Below are 17755 nucleotides of genomic sequence, written 5' to 3'. Positions count from 1 at the left end.
TACTGTGAAAGTGGAAATGATGAATTTGAATCTCAGAACTTTGCCTTTAAAACTCAAAATTATGACTTCCTGTTTTTTTTTTTTTCTTTTATGGCAGAAATGGGTTTCTGTAAAATGTGGACTTTATTTAGCCATATTTTGTTTATCTTTAATGCATAAGAGCATTTATGAGGTCAGACATTGATGTTGGACTCTGGATCCAGGCTCTGCAGATTCCTGTCCAGGTGAAGTCGTCCAATCAGAGGAGACGGTTCCTGTTTTGTTTCTCTCATCCAGCATGTTGAATGAAATGGTTCAGAACCTCAGATTTGAAATGATCGGAGCCGTTACTCTGTTCAAATGTTTTCTAGAAAGTAAAAATGATTCAGACATCCTCAGTAAAATCCAGTGAAGCATTATGGGAGAAGATTTTTCTGGGCTGACAAATGAGAGTATGTTTCATCTTGTGAGACAAAAGCTAGCATTGAAAGACTGAAATGTTCTTAATAATATTTGTTAAATATGTTTGACATTTACTGGAGCTCAGCTAATAAACCCTGCAGCAGAAACTGACCTTAAGATCTTAATCCATCTTTTATAAAAGAAATGACGCTCTGTCAGAATTAAGAAATATTTAATGTCTCTCCTTATTTCTGTAAAACTGTTACAATGTTCCCCTGTCTCTACCTGCGCTTCATTTATTTTAGTTTTGTTTTTTAGCTTTTTGTGTTGACATGTTGGTGCTTTCATGTAACTGAAACTATTTTTATTTTAGTCATTCGTTATTCTGAAGATTTCTGGGTAGAACAGATTTTCATCGTATATCCAGAGTATTTATAAGTTTTGTGCATTTTTGGCCAAAAGTTCTTCCTCAGAGTCCGGATGCTCCAGCTGACATTTAATAGATTACTGTATTAGTTGATCTTTATTCCAATAAATGATCACAATTAATCGTTTCACTTCATGATTCCTGGTTCAGTTTGATTTCTGCCGGTGGTTTGGGAGAAAACATCCTGGTTCCTCACTGAGTTATGCAACAGCTGACAGAACCTGCAGCCGTCCAGAACCACGGACAGAACCTGCAGCGGCCATGTTACCTTAAAATGGTTAGAAAAATCGGATTGTCTGGATCCTTTGATCCCACCAGTCAAATTCAAAGAAACATTTTTCACTGAAACAATAAAAACCAGGTTGTCTTCTTGGTCGAGTATTTGAAGGAAATATTAAAATCTTAAAAGTGCGGTGTTCATCTTTATTCAGCTTCTGATGGTCCAACGACCCGGTTCTACTGGAACCAGAACTCCATCATCTGCTGTGGTTCTGAGTCAAACCAACCTGTTCCCCTCCTGGCCTGTGGGGGCGCTGCACCAACAACCACTGAAGGAAACCACACAAAAACCTCTGAAGACACTGAGAGCAACTTCCTTCTTCACCAGATGGAAACAAGATGGAGGCGTCAGATTTTAGTGTTGGAGGATTTCTCTTTAGTCTTTGGCTGAAGACCAGGAGACATTTCTGCTGCTAGCGCTAGGCTAGCATGTTAGCTTTGGTTGGATTTACCCAGAATGCCCTGTGCTTTAGTCCACTTCCTGCTTTTGGAGCGGTCTCTGGTCGAAGCGGATGGATGTTTATTTGCTCGGCGGTTCTGAGGCGATTTGTGTTTTCAGATCTTCTTCCTTCTTTTCACTTCCTGTGGATCAGCATGAGGCGTTCAGGAACCTTTGGATTTTTCTGTTACTTTGTTAGGAAAATTAGTGTAATTGGATGAGGAGCATCAAGAGCTGCCACAGAGTCTCTGCTGAATTCAGGTCTGGACTTTGACTGAACCAGTGGTTCCCATAGTGTGGGGCGCGCCCCCTACGGAGGGCGCAGTGCTATTGCAGGGGGCGCTGGAAGCGGTATGGATGAATGAAAAACAATAAAACAGTTAAAGTGTTTCACTGTAAAGATGGTTTGTAGTTTTGTTGCAACCTGAAGTGTGAAATGAACTTCAGTGGAGTTTGAAAACAAAATGTGTGTAAAAGTTTCTGTCTGGTTAAACCATGGGGGGATTTTATGGTAATCCATGGGGGGCCCAAAAGAAAATCTTTGGGAACCACTGGGCCAACACACGAATCTGCTTTGATCTAAATCATGCCATAATATCTCAAATACAACAAACTGTAATAAATTTTACATAACTGTTAAACCAGAATAAAAAAATTAAGTCAGAATCTGAAAAGTGTGGCATGCTATTTTATTCAGCACCATCAGAACTGTGTTGTTGCCATGACAGTTACAGAACTTTTGATCCACTGTTTATCTCATCTTTTCACACAAAGTGCCTCATAAGTTAATATAAAAATCATAAAGCAGAAGAAAAAATAAACTGACTGTAAAAAGTAAAACAGCTTCCCACAGCATGATGCTGCCACCGCCATGTTTTAAAAGTTCAGTGAACGACAGTCCTTATGCAGCTTCGTTTTTTTAAGTGGACGTTTCCTGTTATGATTTGATAAAACAGGTGTGAATACCTTTCAGTTATGATTGCTTCCTTTAAATAGTCAGAAAATGTTAAATGGAGGGAAAATGTCCTGATCTGAAAAACCAAAACATTCTGCTAACCTTTCGGAAAAAAATGGATCAAAATGTAAAATATCAAAAAATTGATTAAATGGGTGTTGTGAATATTATCTGTGGTTTTGAACCGTTTTCTGAACATCAGGTTCGGGTTGGTGCTGAAGGTTTTCCGGAACATTTGAGTTTCTGTAAAACGTCCAGAGGAGCCGAACCGACTGGATCCTGATGAGCATCTCCAGGCTTTTACGATAATATTTCACGACGATGCTTTTCCTCCCGCGCTCTCTCTCTCCTGTTTCCTCCTCCTCTTCCTCCTCCTCCTCCTCTCTTTGCGCACCAGGCTCTCCCACCCTCGCTCCTCCATTCGCTCACTGCGCTCTCATCCTGGCCGTAGCTTGTGTCTCTGCCTACTCCGTGCGTAAGAGCGCACAGATGGGAATGTTAAGGGATGCTCTCCTAAAAACGCGCAATCGGAGCAGCTGAGAGCGGCGGTGGACGGACGTACAGCGGAGCAACTTCCCCAAACTCCACTTCATCCCGCGGAGGTTTCATTCCTGCTCTCTATCCGCGCTGCTGTTTTCTCTCCTGTTTGGATGAGGATCTGCTGGTAAAATGTCGGAAGGCGGCGCGGCGCCGCCGGACTTCTCCGCCCGCCAGCATCGTGCGCCTTCCCGCGTCTCTCCCGGTTTGCTCGTTTCTGCGTGAAGTTGAAGGCGGGAAGCCAGCGCGATGGGGGGCAGATTCTTCCTGCTCGCCTTCCTGTTGCTCAAACTCACGGCTCTGGTGTGCAAGGCGGACGGGGAGCCGGGGCTGCTCGGCGGGTTCGTCATGATCGCCACGTCCAACGGGTCCCGGGAGGAGGACGGCGCGCCGGAGGAGGCGCCGCACACCGAGGAGCAGTGCCGGGGTTACTACGACGTGATGGGCCAGTGGGACCCGCCGTTCGTCTGCGAGACGGGAGATTACCTGTACTGCTGCGGCACCTGTGGCTTCCGCTTCTGCTGCTCCCTGAAACACACGCGGCTGGACCAGAGCACCTGCAAGAACTACGACACGCCGGAGTGGATGAAGACCGGCCAGACGCCCTACAAGAAGATGAACAAGATGCACGACAGCACCAAAGACAAGACCAACCTGATCGTCTACATCATCTGCGGCGTGGTGGCCATCATGGCTCTGGTCGGCATCTTCACCAAGCTGGGGCTGGAGAAGGCGCACCGGCCGCAGAGGGAGAACATGTCCAGGTCAGATCCGCTCCTCATCTCACGTCCGGCCCAAATGGACCGGAACATTTCGGTGCTGAAGCTGAGAGGCAGCCCGGACCGATCAGATTCAGAAATATTTATTATGTTTCTTCATCCATGATTGGACTAGGCCAGTTTCACTCTTCATTCAGGTTGAATCAGTTTCTATCTGCAGATATAAACCCAACAGGAAGTTCATTATCGACAGTATTTAAACTTCCTGTTTATGTAAGAATAATGTGGAGCCCCAACATTTTCCCCAAAACACGTTTGGATCCAATCAGCTTCATTTGAGTCTCTGACAGAATAATGAGTTTAATTCACTGGTTTTCAGTTAAAATGCATTTTTATTTGTCTACTAGAAAAACCTAATTAATTAAGTTGGTTTTTCTTTTTAAGTAGTGACTGATCAGTGACTGTCACAATAATCAATAAATCAATAAAACCCACAATAAATCATGATTTCTGGTTTTTCTACCAGAAACTGGATGATAAAAGTTTCAGTCTGGAGTTTTGGTCTCAACCAGCAGAGATACTTTATGATTTATTGTATTTGTTGTTTTATTTGAAATGTTTGTCAGAATTTAAAGTTTATTGATCTTTGAGAATCTGTTATGTTACTGGAAAACAACAATATATTGTTTATCGTGATAACCTCTGGGATGATTTATCGTCCAGAAGCAGCAACAGAACCAGGGTGACGTCAGTAAATCAAGCTGATTTCAGGTTTCTGTCAGGATCCAGCAGAACCTTCTGGGTTTTGGGGAAACATCTGAATAAAGTTGCAGTAAGTTCCTCCATACTGCTGGTGCTTGTGCAGAGTAATGTGTAGCAGTTCAGGTGTCCAGTGACAGCGATTTGCTCCACTGAGTTCGTACCAAACAGCTGCAGCAGTGGCTGCAGCAGCTGCAGCAGCAGCTCAGGTGAGGATGTGCAGAAACGCCGTGAGGATCATGTTTCACTTTTCCACTTTGCTGCACGGCACACTTTGATGAAAAGAAGCATCCAGAGTGAATAATTGAATTATCTGGGTTATGCACAGACACTAAAACACTCTCTCTCTCTCTCTCTCTCTCTCTGTGTGTGTGTGTGTGGGGCCGGCAGGGCCGTAGCCAACGTGCTGCAGGGCAGGGGCCCAGGTGAGCCGTTCCGGGGGGAGGAGGCCCTCGGGATTCACTCTCAGCACTTCATCTCCAGACCGCCAGCCCTCCGTGAGTTTCAACTCCCTCTCAGCAGCTCTGTGTGTGTATGAGTGTGTGAGAAAAAGCTGATAATGGGGTGTGTAAGCTGGCGGATTCTGTGGAAATGGTTTTGGATTCGGCTGAAATCTGATGTCAGATTCTCTCCATTTTTTCCTCTGGTTCAGTCCTGATGAGGAGTGTGTGTGTGTGTGTGTGTGTGGGTGTGTGTGTGTGTGTGTGAGGCGGTGCTCTGGTTGTGTGTTGGTTATTTTGGGTGTTTTAATGGGCCGATGTAAAGGATCCAGTTTGTTCCCGTGGGCCGTTTCAGCTTCTCTCCTCTTTGTGTTTTTAGCAGTGAAGATCAAACAGAAACATGAAAATGCTGAGAGCAGCATCCATGCATGATACAAACCGAAAACACTCGAAGCTCCAGACCAGTGGAGCCCAAAGTGGCCCCTGAGGGCCGGCATCCTGCATGTTTTAGTCTCCCTGGTTTAACGCACCTGGATCCAATGATGGATCATCAGAGGTCAAAGAGGAACATCGACCTGCTGGAAGGCTTTTACTAAAACCAGAGAGAGAATAAAACCTGCAGGATGCCGGCCCTCAGGGGCCACTTTGGGCTCCCCTGCTTTATGAGATGAAGATCAGCTCAATTCAGAAATATTTATTTATCCCAAACAGAAAATGAACTCAGATCCTCCAACAGTCGATGGTGACGCTCCAGTAGCAGTCAGTGCTGCAGCCAATCTGGAGAGGCCTCTGACTGACGACTGCTGTATGACATGCTATCATGCTAACAGCTAAACACCCACACAGTAGAGACGTTTCATAGCAACATTTTCTGGATTCAACCGATCAATTAATCAGGACCAATCAATTAATCAGGACCAATCAATTAATCAGGACCAATCAATTAATCAGGACCAATCAATTAATCAGGACCAATCAATTAATCAGGACCGATCAGAACCAGCGTAGCAGAGCAGCATTAGCGTACCTGCTGTTTCTGCTCATCTTGTCTCTGTAAACCGTTTCCTCCATCATGGCGGCCAAACCTCATCCAGACCAACGGCGACCCTTTGACCTCTTGATGTGAAACCAGAGTCTGAATAAAAGCCGGACAGTCTGGCGTCTCTTTCACATCCGGCATCAAAGCGGACAGAGACGTGAGACACGGAGTCACGTCTCCCTGGCAACGGCCAGCCACCGGCGGCCATTGTTGTTCGAGAGGCTTTGTGGTCGTCTGTTTCTGTGTCAAACTTGTTTCAAAGCTTTTTCTGTCTGATTGATGTGAGATCCTGAGGCGGGAGGAAACGAACTGAGGAAGCATCACAGACTCATATTCCCCTCATAATGAAACCAATAAGCTCAAATCTGTGAAGTGCTGCTGAGAAAGCGTCTTCCAGCTCAGTAATGTCCTGTAATTGTCACTTAAGGCGTCGCATTAAGAGGTGGGCAGCGCTGAACACACACACTCAGTACACACCTGGCAGGAGTAATTACCTCAACAATCTGTTCACATCCAGAGGAAAACACTTAAAGGAACTTTTAGAAAACATCATATTTATTAAAACTGTCAGCATTTGTGACAATATGAGACGGATAATCTGTGAAAAGATTCAAGATCCTCTGATTTGTCTCAGCGCTGATAGAAACAGCCAATCAGAGCCAGGAGGCGGGACTTAGTGCTGTCCAGCTGTTGCTCCTTTTGTCTGACCACCCAGTGGACACGGCCACCAGGAAGCTGGATTAAAACTTACATGCAGATCAAGAGAAATATTACTTTTAAAATGTCAGCAGTGATCATTTACAGTTGTTAACTCTGCATGGCAACAATATTTGGCATGTTTATGTTTTTGGTCAGTGTAGCTTCTCTCTTTAAACCTCCTCAACAAACTGAAGGGAGCCGAGGACCCGGAGTTCCTCCTCCTGTCTGGTTCTGTTAGAGCGCCGGCGCTCTGAGCCCTGGCGGCCATGAGGCTCCGACTGACCGGGACTCGCGGCGTTCCGGACGCACCGCAGGAAACAATACGGTTTAGAAATGAGGAGGAAAGGATTTCATCTTCTAGCACAAGATTTGCTTCCTGGATTCCTTTTAGGCAGTTTTCTGCTAGACCTGGTTCTATTGGGTCCAAAACAACAACATCCAACCAACCCCTCTGAGCAGCCTGTTCCCCTCCTGGCCTGTGGGGGCGCTGCACCAACAACCACTGAAGATGCTGAGAGCAACTTCCTTCTTCACCAGATGGAAACAAGATGGAGGCGTCAGATTTTAGTCTCTTTAGTTTTTGGTTAAAGACCAGGAGACATTTCTGCTGCTAGCGCTAGGCTAGCATGTTAGCTTTAGTTGTATTTACCCAGAATGCCCTGCACTGTAGTCCACTTCCTGCTTTTGGAGCGGTCTCTGGTCTGCTTGGTGTTCACATTCAAACCGATCCAGAGTTCACTGGCGCAGTGTGAAAACATGGTTCTGATTGTACTGAATAAAAAAAACAGGCCACACTTTTCAGATTCTGATCTGTGAAAAAGTTTCAGTTGTATCAGAATTCACAGTTAAACCTGAAACTGTTACTGGTCTGTTACACAAAAACACATCAGTTTGAGGCGTTTCATGTGAACATGGAGTCGTCCGGGAGGCATGACGACGTTTCCAGTTTCCAGCTGGAATCTCAGGAAGCTCCGCCCCTCAGGAATATTAATCACTGGGTTTCCAGCAGGAAGTCGCGTCCCGCTGCTGACAGCTCATTATGTCGGTGTCTGAGCGCCGAAGCGAATATTACAGCCATCCATCTTGGGTACTGGTTTCTCCCGGCCGGCCTTTGGATGAGCCGCTGCTCATCACCACCGCTTTCTAATTAATTGCAACACTAACTTCTCCAAATCATCCATTCAGACTAATGAGCCGAGTCTCTCTGCAAATATTGGCGCATTTTCTGCTGTTTGAGTTCAATCTTAAAGTTTTGATTAATAATCCTGACGATCATCAGAGCCTTCCTGCTGCTTTCTGTCGGTTACAGTGGAGCAGCAAACATCAGTGTTGGTCAGAACAATCCCGGGTTTCCAACGGCAGTAAAATCCGCAGCATCCAGAGCATTCAGAGCATCCAGAGAATTCAGAGCATTCAGAGCATCCAGAGCATTCAGAGCATCCAGAGCATCCAGAGCATTCAGAGCATCCAGAGCATTCAGAGCATCCAGAGCATTCAGAGCATCCAGAGCATCCAGAGCATTCAGAGCATCCAGAGCATTCAGAGCATCCAGAGCATCCAGAGCATTCAGAGCATCCAGAGCATTCAGAGCATCCAGAGCATTCAGAGCATCCAGAGCATTCAGAGCATTCAGAGCATTCAGGCATCCAGAGCATTCAGGCATTCAGAGGCATCCAGAGCAAACAGAGCATTCAGATCATCCATAGAATACAGAGCATCAAGAGCAATCAGAGCATCCAGAGCATGGAGCATCCAGAGCATTCAGAGATCCATTCAGCATTCAGAGCATCCAGAGCATCCAGAGCATTCAGAGCATCCAGAGCATTCAGAGCATCCAGAGCATTCAGAGCATCCAGAGCATTCAGAGCATCCAGAGCATCCAGAGCATCCAGAGAATTCAGAGCATTCAGAGCATCCAGAGCATTCAGAGCATCCAGAGCATCCAGAGCATTCAGAGCATCCAGAGCATTCAGAGCATCCAGAGCATTCAGAGCATTCAGAGCATTCAGCATTCCAGAGCATTCAGAGCATCCAGGAAGCGTTAAATTCAGAGCATCCAGAACATTAAACTAATAAACTGGGGTTAAAGTTCAGCGATTAGAACAATTTAATAAACAACTGATGATCACATCTCATCAAAACAAGATTGAAATTTAGATTCCAGTTTTTATGGTATAAAAATACTAAAATAAACATCTAAATGTTTGTTATGAATCTTTATTAATTTTTCTTATGAAATCTTTATTATTGTTTGAGATTCTGTCTTTATGAGTTTATCTATAATGTGATTATTTTTACGGCGCAGATCGCTCATTAATCCAAAATTAGAATAAATTTAAATATTTATCTCTGAATTAGATAAAAATGGATCTTACAAAATCAATATTGTGCTCTAAGCTAGGACAACATGTAGCTAGCTCTGAGCTAAATGTTTAGCTAATACGTACTTGTCAATAAGAGGAAGTGGACTATCAAAATAAAAGCTGGGTGTTGCTCTTTAGTAAAGGTTGCTGTTAAAACGGCTCAGCTTGTTTTAATGTTGGACCAGAAAAGAGGAAGTTAAACGATGATGAAGATGATGAAGATGATGAAGAGGAGAAACCAAGCGATTTATAAGACATGCTTTTATTTTGGTGAATTAGCATGTCACTGCAGTAATAAGGCTGAATCAATCAATCAATCAATCAAACTTTATTAGTATAACACATTTCAGCAGCAAGGCATTTCAAAGTGCTTTACATCAAATCAAACACAAAAATACAATGCAACATAGAATCAACATTAAAAACACAACATCAATAAATTTATAATTGATTACGTTTCAAATAAAACTCTAAACTAGTGGGTTTTTAGTTGAGATTTAAAGGAAGTCAGTGTTTCAGCTGTTTTACAGTTTTCTGGACGTTTGTTCCAGATTTTTGGTGCATAGATCCAAACACAGACAGGCTGAAGCCTGTCTGTGTTTGGCGTCTCGTTTCCATGGTGACAGTAATTAGAGGGCGTTGTGTGTGCAGAGCGTTTTTAAAATGGAGGATCATTTTCTCTCCATTCTGTCTCAGCCGAGTGTCAACAAGCTCCGTTCGTGGTCCACTCCTGTAACACCAGGCCCGGTTCAACACAGCGGCTCTGTTCCAGGGCCGTGCGGCCCAGGGGCGACCTGCGGCGCCGCGGCTTGGCGGCTGACGCCAGAATCCTCCTGCTCCCTGCTCACAGCTTTTACAAACATAAACACCAACAGTTCTTCCCCCCGGGGCAGAGTGAGCCCCACCTGTTTCTCTCTCCTCTGCCTCAGGCCTCAGGATGGCCTGGTCCTCTCTCTCCCCCTCCCTCACTCGCCCGTGCATATGGACACACACACAGAGACAGAAGCAGCTCCTGCAGCGGGGTCCTGCCGGGTGCTGGCCCAGGAAGGAGGACATGTGGCCGGGGGACACGGATCGCCCAGAACCGGACCGGAGCGGATCGCCCAGAACCGGACTGGAGCGGATCGCTTTAAATAAATTTTAACTTGGTTTTCTAGAAAATTTGAGATTAATATACCATTCTAAAATCTAAAATTCTACCAAATTTTTAGCTTTTGGAGTTCATAGATTTCCAAGTTTTTTCCATAAAATCTCAAAATTTCAGTTTTTAGCAAAAATTTATTCCTTTTCTCCAGTACCTTTAAAGCCAATAATGGTGTTAAAATATCCTGACAAAATCTTGAACCCTGACCTCCATCACTACAATGTTTTATTTCTGACCAACCACTAAAATCTCTTTGTAGTCATTAGCAACCAGCTAATAATGAGCTGCTAACAAGTGTTGATGAAAGAAATATTATTAAGTTAGCTTAATTTGGAAAAAGCTTGGCTCTCTATTTCTTCCTATTTCCCGGGTTCTTCCAGCAAACCGCGTGTGTGCCAATCAGGAGAAACAATGCGTCATGACGTCACAGAGTTACAGCGTTTAATCTCACAACAAGAAGCATATGAGTTAACAAGAAAACTGCAGAGTTACAGAGACATACATTCATTACCTGAGACAAAAGAATTAAAACAAAGACAGAGACAGAGAAAGAAAAAGCAAAGACATGTCTTTGGAGAAGGCTGATGCCAAAACGGCAGGAAATAACAGCGATCTGAATTATTATTGTCATGTTCGATCTCTTATAATGAAGGCGTTCCTCTCCTTGTTAATGTATTCATTAAGGCGTAGCTCTGTATGACCAATTAGAAGTTACCTTGGAGACTCATAAAAACTTAGAGCCTCCCTAATTTACGCAAAAGATCAAAGGCCATTTGGTTTCCGAGAGGACAAAGGAGCAGGGGCAGCTGCGTCCTGGTCTTCCGTCCTCTCGGGCCATTTGGGCAAATAAAAGCATACAACAAGACTTCACAGATACCTGTGACATTCGGAGTGCCTCCCGGCCAAATCAAGTAATTTAGTTTAAGGAAAGATTATCTTCACAAACCTAATTCTGGTCTACTGCATTCAGCATTTTCCAAAGATTTAAGTCCCTGCTTTATCACATAAAATCCTGAACAGTTTTCTAATACTAAACAACACATTTTCATTGAAACAATTTCCATTTGGTTCAGATATTATCATAGACAGTACAATTTTCAAATACATTCAGCATTCACCATTCTAAACTTAGATAATACACTTTGGTTATAAACTTGCTATTAATACTTAGAAAATGTCTTAGAAATTAAATGTTAATGATCTCAACATTCTATGTTGCATTTTAGTTTAAACCCTGCCAGATGTGGTTATAAAACGTTTTGATGTTCTGTGAACCCAATCAGCTTCTGCCCTGCACTAGATGCTAATTTCGTGGCTTCCTGAGCCCTGATAACAATCCTAAAAGATCTCCTTTGATCTGCATCTAGTTCCTGACCTTTGACATTTACTCTGCTGGGTAATTTAACTGTAAATTCTTCACACAATATCTGTTTAAAACTAAGAAATTTATACAACATAGAATGTTCAAGATACCTTTTACATATGACATAAAATTAACTGTTAAGAAATTTGTTCAAAATCAGACTGTTCAATATACCTTTTACACCTGGGGTAAGATTAGCTGTATTAAGCACTAAAAATAATAATTTTCCGTAACACAAGCTAAGCGCTAGTTCAGTCATTATTTGTTACTCAGAGCTGAGAGAAGCTGCAGAGCGCCAATTATTAAATATTCTCGTTCCTGATGCATTTTGGGAAGTTCAGGTAGGAATCTCGTTCAGCTGCAGCGTTTCGGATGAAACCGGTCCGGTTCTCGTCTGGATTAGCGTCTCAAAGTGTTTACATGAGGACAGCAGCGCTTTCATCCTGCTGCCTTTTATCTGCGCCCGGATATTTTGGGATGTTATTGGATTTCATCTTGCAGTACCTGAGTCATTTGGTCCGGCTGCATGTTGGGATCGATTTTAATCCTCAGCGTCCGTCTTCTCTCTTCCTGCAGCGTCTCACATCCACATGTAGCCGCTTTCCACGAGTTTTTTGTTAGTTAGCTTTATGCTAATTAGCTCTATGTATAAGTAACGACCCAGCATGTCTATCAGCTGGTTCTGCTCCAGTCCGTTGGTACCGGTCCAGTCAGACAGAACCAGCATTCACACGTTTTCTCTGGCGGTTGGTTGATTTTCACACAAACGTCCAGAACTGAACCAGAACTCAGACTGTTTATTGGTCAGAGAATTTCCTGGCTTTAATATCATAATTTATTACTATTTTTTGATATCGGGGAACATTTTTTCTCATAAATATGTTAAATTAATCTAAAACAGTTTGTTGCATCAGCCCCACTGCAGGCAGAAACCAAAAGAGTAACTTTCTCCCAAAAGGTTTGAAAACGTTTGAGATGAAATACTGACAGAACATTTCTGAATGTGAAAAGTTGGACAATTTTGACTTGTTTTAGACTGTTTTTACATTTTCACCGTTCAGAGAAACAGAAGGGTTCTGATCCGATTGGTCCCGTTTCTGCTCCGTTACAGACGTTGTATTCCCATTTTTACTACTTTTCCTCTTCATTGTGAAATTAAAGGCCAGTTTGTTCCTGAAACGTTGGAGAGTCTCTGACCTGGCTCTCCGTTTCTCAGCCTAATGATTTTCCTTGCGTGTTGCTTTGACTATACACCTGATTCGGTGGATGCGATCAGTCCTGCGCTGTGGATCTGGAGTGTTTCTCTGCTACATAAAGACTCCTGTAATCCGGCGACGACGTCGGAGCCTTCGGTTTTTCTTTGCTGCTAATTCTTCACTTGATGTTTCTGCTTCCTGTCAGACTGATTAGTTTTCCAAACGAGAGCCGGTTGCAGATGCTAATGATGCCCTGAGAACAAACACCAGAACTTTTCCTCGCTAACAGATAAAGAAAAGGCTCATGGTGAGAAACTCTGGCTTCAATTTGGATCAGAAAAATAAGAATACCAGAAATTAAAGGGCCAGTGTCGTTTAAAATCTACCATGTTGTAAAAAAAATCTGCAGCGTTGCTTTGATTCTTTCATGTCTGAGAAATCCTTTCATCTCCATGGTAACCATTCAATTGTGAAACACCTGGGCGGACCTATACCCGCCTTCGAGTCGCAGCTCCTCCCCACTCAGCTCCTTCAGACTAGCCAGCAGCAATTAGCAAACAGCTCATTATAGTAGCTGCTGGTGAAAACCTTAAAGGGTTAATAGAGGAGCCATGTTGGGATGACTTCCTGGAGGCGGAGCTTCAGAAAGAGAGGAGCTTCTTAAAGAGGCAGAGACCCAATTTGAAGATGTTAAATCAGGAAGTAGCATTTCTTTTATGTTATGTTTGACATGTGTAGCACTTTTAACTCAACTGAAGAAAACATTTAAGCCTGTCGCAATCAATCTATTAATCTCAAAAGAAATTAAGAAGCGCTCAATTATTTCCATTTGCATTATTTATCGTTTTTCTCTTTCCAAAAAACTGGATGATAAAAGTTTTTATTCTGCTGCTTTGGTCTCAACGAGGCATTTTTTGAAGGACAGTTTTGTTTACAGAGATTTCATAGATTATTTTATTTATTTATTTATTTTTTAATTTATGTTGGAGATTTAAAGTGCCTTCCAGTTTAAGTGTTAAATGTTGATTAGGATTTAAAGTTTATTGATCTTTGAGAATGTCTTCCTGCATTATTATATCATTATTACAATATATTACTAGAAACTGGTTTCCAAACAATTATATTACTGTTTATCGGAATAACTTCTTGGGTGATTTATCATCCAGAAACATTTTTTCTTGAAACGGATCAAGAAAAACTGTTGATTTATTTTTCTAGAAAATGGCCTGGAAAACAGAGCACTGCCCCTTTAAAACAACCTGATCACTTCATGTCCTGGTAGATGGGAGCCTGTTGTTCAGCGCTGTGGATTCCCTCTGGGGTCGCAGAAAGTTTCTGTTTATATCAGAGGTTTGTGGTGCTTTTCTATTCTAAAAAAAAGATATAGAACTTCAGATATTTCACAAAGAGATATTAATATTCATGGAAAAAACCTTACATATCCTTGTAATAAGGCAGAAAGTACGACGGCCACCGTAAGAAAGACTTACAGGATCCAATCATGCCGCAGAAACTGATCAGTAGATTATTGCGAAAGAACGCAAAAGAAAGAAAACTTCCCATGTCCCTTGGAGAAACAACAGGAAAGACAGGAAAAAGAGCACTGATGCTAAGCTAACACTAGCCTAAATGAGCTAACGAGCCGTTACTGCCCCCGAGAAAACCGTGAGAAACACGAAGAGTTCCCAAAACGTAAAGTGCAGCAACAGAAAATGTGTTTTAACGTGTTTATGTGTTAGAATCTCCAGGGAACGTCTCTGAACAGATAAAAGAGCAGAAATAAAAAGAGTTCTTCCCAATCACAGCACCATGTCCATGTTTGGATGTGATGCGTTCACTGACTCAGACTTCTTTCATCACTTCTTTATTAGAATTTTTAAGTCCAGCTTTACTGTCTGCTTTCTTATTACGCAAGTGTGACGTCAAAATGAAATTACGATAGAGAAAAATCCTAAAAACCTACCTGAACAGATGTTGCAGTCGTGGGTATTTGGTCTGGTAAATCCGCTGTTGGCTCCTTATTTATATTGAAATGTGATGAAACATCAGTGACTTTGGTCGCATTTTCTAGAAAACTCCTGTCACCAGTAAACAAACTCTATCCAGCGTTGATGTTCTCGGTATTCCTCTGGCATTTTGGAGATGGAATTCAAAAACTGCTCCTATCGCTCCCGATCATTTCTTCAGTCTCTCCTGCAGGCGCCCAGCAGCCGAGTTTTATTGTTACCATTATTCTGTTGAGAATAGTTTTTGTGTCGTTCATTTACAGACCAATAGGATCTCGGCGCATGCGCAGTTTGCTGATCTTGAGATTTTGAGTTTTGATATTTGCAATCAGGGTCACGCTAAGAAAATAAATAATAAATAACTTAGAATAATTAAGTCAAGATTTTTACTTTATCTCGCTAATATTAAGTATTAATTCTCATATTTATTATTATTTTTAGTTTTTTACAGTAAGGCTTCATGGTAAGAAATAAATCAGGGTTTTTGTGTAAAATGTCGTTCCGTCAGACCAGGTTACAACCCAGCATTTACATCAGTCAGTCCAGAATGTTGCAAAAAGTGATGCTGAATTTCTTTGTGCTGCGCCACGCAGAAAGCAGGGAAGGTTTTGACAGCAGGTTAGAAAGCTGAACATGTAAACACACCCTGCGGCTCCTGGCGGGAGCAGAGTGTGTTTGGTAGCATGTGCTGATATCAGGAGGCCGAAGCATCAGCCTGGCCTTTCACTCTGCTAACTGAAACCACTTCCAGGAGAAGAGCAGACGCTCAGATTTCCCCCGAGAGAAACAGGAGGAAAGTTTTACTCTAAAAATGGAGGAAAGGAGCGAAGCAACTTCTGGATGAAGCGCCGAGTTCCTGCAGGACAGACAGACATGGCGGCAAAGGAGCGCAGAATGTCAGAAAGTTACGAGTCTGGAAGCTCAACGGGTCATATCTGAGGAGGAGGAAGAAGATGAGGAAGAGTGTGGAGCGTTGTGTTGCTGAAGAACCCAGAAAAACCATCAACCATCAGCAGAAAAGTTATTATATTCATTAATCAGTTTATATAAAACAAACATTACGTACTGATCTGCAGAATAAATAACCGGATAAGAGAACAAACAAAAGAAACAACAAAATAAGAAAGACATGAAAATACATTCAGGACAATCAGAAAATAACCAAATGATGTGACAACAAGAACAAAGAGTTATGAAGGTTAGAAAATACTTTATTTCTTCTTTAGTCTTGGCAGTCATTGTCTGATTTGCATTATTATTTTCCTTTGCTCTAATATTAACCCAGAGTCACTGATATTCTGGGTAGAAGTGGATCAATAAATCAAAGAATTTGGCAGAAAAGTAAATAATAAAATAAAGGATAACTAAAGAACGTTTTAGAGATTTTCTCAGGTTTTCCCTCAATCTGATCGCTGTGAAGTCGCCTCAGCCGGAAATTTCACCTTAATCTGAATCTAACAGACTTTGTTCTGATTCTCCTGCGGCCGGCGGGTCGGAGGTCAGAGGTCAGAGGGGTTAACGGCTCATTTGGCTGTGAGGCTTTAACCTGCCAGCACCCAGCTGGCTTTAAGCTTTAAACACATAAAGAGGGCCTGCTGGGGGTCAGGAGATCACAGCATTAGACACCATCAGTAATGGAAACCAGTGGATGATTTTAATTAGTTTCTCTTCCACTTTGACAACCCAACCCGTCTCCATGACGACAGGTCAGCTGATTCTGCTTCAGACTGACACATTTTCAAATGTTTGTTCAGAACCTGGAGGATAAACTGCAGCTGAGACTGAGTCATGTTTTTAATCAGGCTCTAATTAATCAATCACATTTCAATCAAGCTATTTATCAACAAAATACGCAGCATTTTCAATTCAATAAAACATTTTTCTGCTGCTAAATTATTGAATAAATATCATCAGAGACGAGTTCATTTCAGTTTCTCTCATCATTTATGGAGCTTCAGTAGAAATCTGGACTGTGGATGCTAACATTAGCGTTAGCTGCATTCAGATACTAATTTAGGCTAGGATAGCTTCTGATAGGCTAACTGCTGTTAGCACAACGTGAAGACAGCAGTAGGGTTTTCCAGCGTCCAATCAGATCGTTTAGAAACAGAAACGAACCCAGAGGGAAACGAGAAACAGCTGGCGTTAGCGATGTAGCTGTAGCTTCAGATTTAGAGGCGTACCACAAACGCATGAGCATAAAAGAAGCAATTAACTGTTAGAAAATGTAATTCATTAAAATCTGTGTAGTCCATTAATCATAATTAGTGTGTTAAAGTCCCAGCCCAGTGAAAAACGGATTCCTGAAAACGTCAGAATCAGACTGTGAGCTGAACCATAATGAAACTCTGGTCAGACTTGGTCTCCATGGTTCTGTTTGTATCCCAGATCTGAACCCAAACAATGATCCATCTTGTGACGATTCGTATAGGGTTGGGGTTAGGGTTTGGGTTAGGGATAGGGTTTGGGTTGGGGTTAGGGTTTGGGTTGGGGTTAGGGTTTGGGTTGGGGTTAGTTTGGTCCATTTTCACAAACCAACCAAACTTCATCTTCAAAAATCCAACATCAAATCCTGAATTCTGCCCCAAGTTTCATCTGGGTCTGCGCCGCTGACACGCCGTCAACCGTCTCCAGCTACACGTTGCCCTCAGCCGATGCTGGTTGGCCGGCTGCCGACTCATGACTCAGGGTCAGCCCAGTAGGTCAAAGTTCACCGGCTGCTTCCTGCAGGACGAATCAAATACAGTTTCCTGTTTCCAAAATAATCATCAAACAGAAACAGAGGCTGTTTGACAAATAACCTCCAAGAACCTCAGGAAAACGATGATGCTGCCGCTGTCCATCGCCATGGCGATGAAGGACTCTCAGCCAATCAGATGCATGTTTCTGTTCAGATATTTGGAAAAATGTGATGCAAAAAACCTTAAAAAACTTGATCTTTATGATCTTAATGAGTTAAGCAGGAAAATTTCTGGGGCTAATGGAGATCTTCAAAAGTTTTCCAAATAA

The 17755-nt window shown here is 42.6% G+C and overlaps 1 protein-coding gene across 1 annotated transcript in view; it reads left to right on the top strand.

The window, feature by feature from the left end:
• Nucleotides 1-2922: 2922 nt before the first annotated feature.
• shisa9a (shisa family member 9a) overlaps nucleotides 2923-17755 on the top strand; it is a 35404-nt gene continuing 20571 nt past the window's right edge. Inside the window, exons 1-2 of the mRNA XM_044102756.1 lie at nucleotides 2923-3782; nucleotides 4887-4993. Of these exons, the coding sequence (XP_043958691.1) occupies nucleotides 3268-3782; nucleotides 4887-4993 (622 nt within the window). The 5' untranslated portion in view covers nucleotides 2923-3267. The remainder of the gene's footprint in view (nucleotides 3783-4886; nucleotides 4994-17755) is intronic.

This window comes from Gambusia affinis, linkage group LG20 (genome assembly GCF_019740435.1).
Source record: "Gambusia affinis linkage group LG20, SWU_Gaff_1.0, whole genome shotgun sequence".
Taxonomy (NCBI): domain Eukaryota; kingdom Metazoa; phylum Chordata; class Actinopteri; order Cyprinodontiformes; family Poeciliidae; genus Gambusia; species Gambusia affinis.
This window is presented reverse-complemented; position numbering and strand designations above follow the sequence as displayed.